Here is a 7,240-nt window from a genome sequence, read left to right as displayed (position 1 = left end):
ACTTCATTACACTAATTTAATCAATAATTTGATAAACTACCTAACAAAATCCTAAACTCACAAAAAAAACTGAAAAAAAAAATTAAAAAACTATACCAAAATTATCTCTGCTGGTGGCTGCAGGATGGTGGGGGCGTGGTGGTGACAGGAGGCGGTAGTGATGGCAACAACATGACCACCGCTGACGGCCATGAACGCGAACAACGGCGGCATTCCAAATATCCCCAGTAGTGCCCGACAGCTCCAACGGCAACAACGTACAGCGGCAGCAACAGTGGAAGCTCCAGGTGGTGGTGGTGGCGATGGCTGCAGCTTCAACACCGCAGAGAGAAGACGAGAAGAAAGAGAGAGAGAAGAGATAGTATGAGTTCGCAGAAGTGAGGGGGAAGGATTTTACGTTTGAATTTCATCCCAATTTTACCGTCGAATTTATCAGCAAAAATTCCCACCAGTAAACTACCTAAACATAGCATTTCACTAAACCGATATACGAGCGATCGAATCCGACGAAAGATCCGTGGGTAAAGTTAGCGCTATTGAAATAAGATTTTGCGCCACTAATTACCATCGAATTCAGTGGTGGAATATAAAATTCGACAGTAACTAATTCTGAAAACTAAATCTTGTTCGTATCTGACGTAAAAAATACCACTAAATTTGCCAATAATAACCGCCATTAACACTGACGATATTCAACGTATTTCTTATAGTGTAAATATCTATTGGGCATGCATTCATACACCAAAAGATGCGTGTTTCTTATAGTGTAAACTTCTATTGGGTATGCATTCATAGACCAAATGATTAGTCTTATAGTTTGAACAAAGGTCTAGTAATAACCTAGCTAACAATGTGCTTGTGACAGATTCGCCCCAACGTATGGTAGAGCCGCAAAAGTTATTTTTTTTATTTTATTTTATTTTTTTTTAGATGTTGCATGCGTGGTCGTATGGTGATGGGTTTGAGAAGAACTGAGGGGAGTTACAGAGTTAACGAATTGAAATGATATTGTTTTAGGTTTTATTCATGACACGACATTAAAAATTGTAGTGATTGAGAGATGAAAATTGAGTTACGATTTCAAAATTGGAAGTACAAATTGAAAATTAAGAGATCAGACTAAATTATAAAATTAAATTTAAAAGACCATTTTAAGAGACTTAATTAAGCTATGCACGAAATTGGAACGAAGAACCAAATTAGTTCCTTACTCTTTCAAGTGCTTCATATATTTAAAATGGACATAAAAATTATCAAAAATCATTAGTGTGTAGTTTAATATCAACAAAAATATTAAAATATTATTATAAAAACTATTTATATATACTATACTATTTGGTATTAGCATGTCCATATGTGTCAACATTTAGAAAAATGATATAACTTTAACTAGCTAGTTAAAAAAATTTCGTGAAAATTTTGGTGTAAAACCAACAGCTAGGTGATACAATATAAATTGATTGTCCTAAACAAGTAATGTTGATCAGAATCCGATGCCATTTAACTGTACTGTATTTACATATTATATATATTGATAATAACAATATGTATATAGAATAATGTGGGAATTACGCGTGCATGCAGTGTGACGTCCCTCTCACAAAGTCTCAAGCACCGTAATGCACAAGCTACGAATAAATAATATGTTTGCATATATATACTTTAACATTTTCAAATTCAAACTATACTATTTTCAACCCCATTGATGCTTCGTACGTAGTTTATACGCATAGTACTAGAAATTAGAAAAAGACTAGTACAATAAAGAATACTTCACGTGGCATATAGTATCCTCTAAAATATTATCCATCACTTTCTCTAATTTTGTGATGCGTAGTGTCACTTGATATATAGAAATTTCTTTTTTGATTCTCTTGTTAGTTGTTATAATGACTTAACGAGACATATGTCGTTATTTTAATCCGTTCATTATTTAACACTTTGCTCTTGTAGATAGTTAAACCGCCACTAAATCCCTAAAAAACCGACACTAAATCACGTACACTTTATAGTGAGGTTTCGTACTTTGACGATCTATGATTAACCCTATGCTACGCAATAATTCTCTTTCCCAACAATGAAGAAAAATAAAGTTGTGGTTTGGGGAGGAAAGGTTTAAAGTTTGAATATGGCTATGCATGCATGTATTCCGGACTCAATCCCATGTGTTATGCTTGTTTAGTACACATGTAATGTAATTGGAGTGTATTACAGGACCTTATCCAAATGCGCATCCCCGTATTAATTGGTGTCCGGAGGGCTGGACAACAAAAACTCGACCAAAATATTAGGGATTTAATATTTTTTATTATAACTCTGCTAAGTAATTAACTAAAGGTGTAATTAACTACAGTCAATTAGGGAAAAAAATACTACAAAAAAATGGTGAATAATATTAGATTTATTGGAGAAATAATAAAAATAATCTGCCGATAAATATATTATTGTCGGATTTATCATCGAAATTTTGGCAGTATAATTTTTGCAAATCCGACGATAATTACCAGCGAATTCTGCAGTGAATTCTTTGCCCCAAAAACTATTTAGTTATTGACAAAAAATTTTCGCCAATAATTTTGGTGCCACACTATTGTTTCACGTTTACTTACTGTCAGATTTTTTCTGATAAATTCAGCGATAAATTCAATTTTTTTTTAAAAAAAAATTAACATAATTAATAGTTAAATTCAAGTGTACGTACAAAATAAAAAGTCAAATAAATAAAATACAATCAAATAATCTAAAGCAAAATTCTAATCACAATTGTTGAGTTTAAAGAACGAACAAGAAATTAATTTATGATGATTAAATATTATTAGTGGGTTAAAAACTAAATTGTATGTGTGATTAGTTTGCTTAATGGTGTAGGAAATTAATACAAAGCATTAGGCCCAATTGGGTTCAAAACCCACTTCACTCATTCAAAGGAATACACAACTAGAAAATGGATTAATACAGACAGATTTATAGACAGATTTAGTCTTTATTACAGACGAATTTTTGGTTACCGACGAAATTACCGACGGATTTTGTCCCTCTGTAAAAGCCCCGTCGAAAATTATTTACCGACGGATTTTTTCCGTCGAAAAATTACCGACGGATTTTTACCAGTTACCGACGGATTTTCCCTCTGTAAATTCTTCATCCATTTCCGGAAGACAATGAACTTTTCGACGGACGTTCCGTCTGTAATTACAGACGGATTTTTTGACAGACGTTCCGTCTGTAATTACAGACGAATTTTCAGACAGATTTTTTGTCTGTAATTTGAACCTTGGAAAATCATCTCACACTCTGATTACAGATAGAAAATCCGTCTGTAAATTCGTCAATAAGGTAAAATAGAATTTTTTTATTTTTCCAATTACAAAATAAACTTGTTTTCATACAAAATAAATATAAATTTAATACAACTTTTTATCTAATTTGTATTCAAATATTTATAATATTTTAAAAAATAAACAAATTCATCGTATTATCAAACTAAAAGAAAAGTACTATAAACAAGCAAGTCAAATATAATTCAAAACATAAACAAAGTGTATTGATATATCAACTATAATAATAAGTAATAACCATACATCAACAAAGTGTATTGATACATGAACTATAATTCAAAATATAAACTCTGTATTTAAAATATCTTTCTGAAATCCCATGTCTAGTAAATGATCAGCTTCATCGAGCACCAACACTTTCACACCCATCAGCCGAGTTGCAAAGCCAGCAGTATTCTCCACATGATCTCTAAGCCTTCCAGGTGTAGCAACAAGGATCTGTATAGCATGTATAAAACATTAGTGATTATTTCCTAATAGATCATAATATTCAGCATCTATATGAAAAGGTTATTTAGTAATGTTGAAAAACTACTGATCTTTTTGTTTGCTTATATACATGTCCTTTGGAAAGTGTGCATGGTTCTATTCCACTAGAAATAACACTTCAGCCGCAATAATAGAAGGATTTACCTGGCAAGGATTTGCTTGCATTCGTTTTTGTTCTAAGGCAAGTCTCGTCCCTGCAATTACAATCTGAACACCAATGGTAGGATGATACTTAAGCAATTCAACAGCTTCTGTAGCCGCTTGACTTGCAAGCTCTCGAGTTGGACATATGACAAGCACATGAATTGGTGGCCGCCTATGATCACGTTCAGTTGGTGGTGAATTTGTAACAACTTCAATTGATGGAAGCTGAAATAAAAAAATGAAAAAATAAGTTACCTTTTCATCTCTTTGTTCTTTTCCCATAGAACCATGTATAGTCCACACAGTTACACACTATCATCAATACTCCAATCACATTGCATATATACCAAATCATATATCTATATTAATACCAAAACCAATAATAAACAACATGCATAGAAAAGTCTATTATATATGTACCTTCTAAGATACAATTGCTCATCCAACATGAAAGAAGCCGCAACAGCCAACAAGCACAAGCATGAGAGAGTTGAAAATGGAGGCAAATAGTGGCCCTCTCATTTGTATGCACCATGCTATGATAAGAAACACTACTCCAGACCCCACAATTCTCTGCACCAATAACAAATTAATTAATTAAAAAAAAGCTAACCCGGCAAATGTTTTTTAACAGGAACCCTGCTAACCCAGCCCGACCTAGCTTAAGTCCCATGAGAGGGTTGATCCCTTAGCAAATATTTTTTCTGTTCCCTAGATTCATTGATTAAAGAACTAAGATATTTATCACCTTACCAATCCCACATTAGTATTCTCTTATTCTATCAAATCCAATCTTTTACCCAAACCATTCAAGTAGCAAGCATGAACACAACTACTTTTACAAATGTAGCAAAACATGACTGAATATCTGATTATAGTTTCTACATATTAGCAAAGTCATTACCTTCATAGGAGTGACATTATATGTAGAAACACCAGTTATTAGAGTGGAACTTTTGTTTTCAATTGTATAAAATGTAAGGGCACATTCTCCAGGCTTGACTCTTACCTATTAGAATAACCAAATAATGCTACATTACCAATCTAGCAAGTGTTAACCGTAAATGCAACTAGAACCAGATCAGAAAATACTATATCAGTCTCTATAGAAATTAAATTGTGACAACCAAGCTTTTTTATTTAATATGATAATCAATAGTTCTCTCCAAGCTAGCAGAATGGAACTTTAATAGAATAATATAATATAAGTAAACTTAATGGTTCCAAGAAATTATAAGTAAAAGTTCCTCAATGAATACTTGCACAAGTTATAATTCTATTTCCTGATGGAAATACAGCATACATGCAGTAAGGTGTTAAGTAAAGAAAAACCTCTCTGAGTAGGAATAAACTTCCATGGCATGCCATCAGCAATATCAGCATTGAACTGCACTACAATTTCCCTGATAAAAATATAGTAACTCATCAAACTAGCAGTCTATTACAACCGTATCAAAGTCAACTTCTAAAACGAAGAGCCTAATTAAGGTTTATTGACTAATGTCTTGTAAGCATATCATTATTCACTTGTCCCTTGACAAAACCAAATGTGAAGTCCCAAGGCTGATATAGCAAGTTTAGTGCAATGTACCAAAATATATCATAGGACTTAAGAAATATAGTAGAACAGTAGTCTTGCATAAATTCCCAATATTACAAAAAGTGGCACAGAATTCGAACCAGTGAAAACATGTTTTTGGTAACATGCTGACACAAAATAAATATACAAGGTAATTATTGATCAATAATCAACCAAGGTTGACATATAGCAGGTATACCCATGATGTTCATAATGATGCCAAAACCAAGGGAAAAAAGCACAGTTTCAGCAATTCCAAGAGTAGCAGCAAGTGCTAAAGATGTTGATACTGAAGGCATATGCCTCTTGCTTTGGTATTTGCCACCAAAATTTAGATGATACCAAAGTGGAACAAAACCGTCAGTAGAGGCATCTGGTGCACGAAATCACAATCACACTTTTGCAATTCCGCACAACTAATCAGCAAGTGCACTGGGTCGTCCAAGTAATACCTTACGTGAGTAAGGTCGATCCCACGGAGATTGTCGGCTTGAAGCAAGCTTTGGTTATCTTGTAACTCTTAGTCAGGATATCAATAATTCTCATATTTAATTGTAAAAAGTGAAAGAACATGAAATAAATACTTGTTATGCAGTAATGAAGAACAGGTTGAGGTTTGGAGATGCTTTGTCTTCTGAATCTCTGCTTTCCTACTATCTTCTTCTTCATGCACGCAAGGCTCCTTCCATGGCAAGCTTTATGTTGGGCATCACTGTTGTCAATAGCTACTTCCCGTCCTCTCAGTGAAAATGTTCCAAATGCGCTGTCACCGCACGGCTAATCATCTGTCGGTTCTCGATCATGTCGGAATATAATCCATTGATCATTTTGCATCTGTCACTACGCCCAACACTCCCGAGTTTGAAGCTCGTCACAGTCATCCCTTCCCAGATCCTACTCAGAATACCACAGACAAGGTTTAGACGTTTCGGATCTCAAGAATGGCTGCCAATAATTCTAGCTTATACCACGAAGACTCTGATCTGAATCATGAGGCTAAGAGATATTCATTCAATCTAAGATAGAACGGAGGTGGTTGTCAGGCACAAGTTCATAGGTGAGAATGATGATGAGTGTCACGGATCATCACATTCATAAGTTTGAAGTGCAAATGAATATCTTAGAATAGAAGCAAGCGTGATAGAATGGAAAATGGTAGTAATTGCATTAATTCATGAAGAAAAGCAGAGCTCCTCACCCCCAACAATGGGGTTTAGAGGCTCATGCCGTAGAAGATACAATATGAAACGTGTAGAATGTCATCAGGTACAAGATGAATTACTAAAAGTAGTTTTTATAGTAAACTAGTGACCTAGGGTTACAGAAAATGAGTAAGCTAGGGTGTTTAGTGTAAAAATCCACTTTCGGGGCCCACTTGGTGTGTGATTGGGCTGAGCATTGAAACTTTCATGTGTAGAGACTCTTCTTGGAGTTAAACGCCAGTTTTTGTGCAAGTTTGGGCGTTTAACTCCAGCTTTTATGCAAGTTCTGGCGTTAAACGCCAGAATTCTTAAGCTGACTTGGAACGCCGGTTTGGGCCATTAAATCTTGGGCAAAGTATAGACTATTATATATTGATGGAAAGCCCAGAATGTCTACTTTCCAACGCAATTGAGAGCGCACCAATTGGACTTTTGTAGCTCTAGAAAATTCACTTCGTGTGCAGGGAGGTCAGACTCCAACAGCATCT

General features: G+C 34.6%; 1 protein-coding gene across 1 annotated transcript; it reads right to left on the bottom strand.

Annotated features, from left to right (window-relative positions):
• LOC107642040 (ATP-dependent RNA helicase RhlB-like) lies at positions 3,511-5,849 on the bottom strand. Its single transcript, XM_016345370.2, has 5 exons — positions 5,725-5,849; positions 5,275-5,374; positions 4,876-4,980; positions 3,972-4,283; positions 3,511-3,776 (listed from the first exon to the last, which is right to left on the bottom strand). Exons 1-5 carry the CDS (start codon positions 5,847-5,849, stop codon positions 3,615-3,617), a joined length of 804 nt encoding a protein of 267 aa, XP_016200856.2. The 3' UTR covers positions 3,511-3,614.

Source organism: Arachis ipaensis, chromosome B05 (genome assembly GCF_000816755.2).
Source record: "Arachis ipaensis cultivar K30076 chromosome B05, Araip1.1, whole genome shotgun sequence".
Classification (NCBI taxonomy): Eukaryota; Viridiplantae; Streptophyta; class Magnoliopsida; order Fabales; family Fabaceae; genus Arachis; species Arachis ipaensis.
The sequence above is the reverse complement of the archived record's forward strand: the minus strand, read 5'-3'. Positions and strand labels throughout refer to the sequence as shown.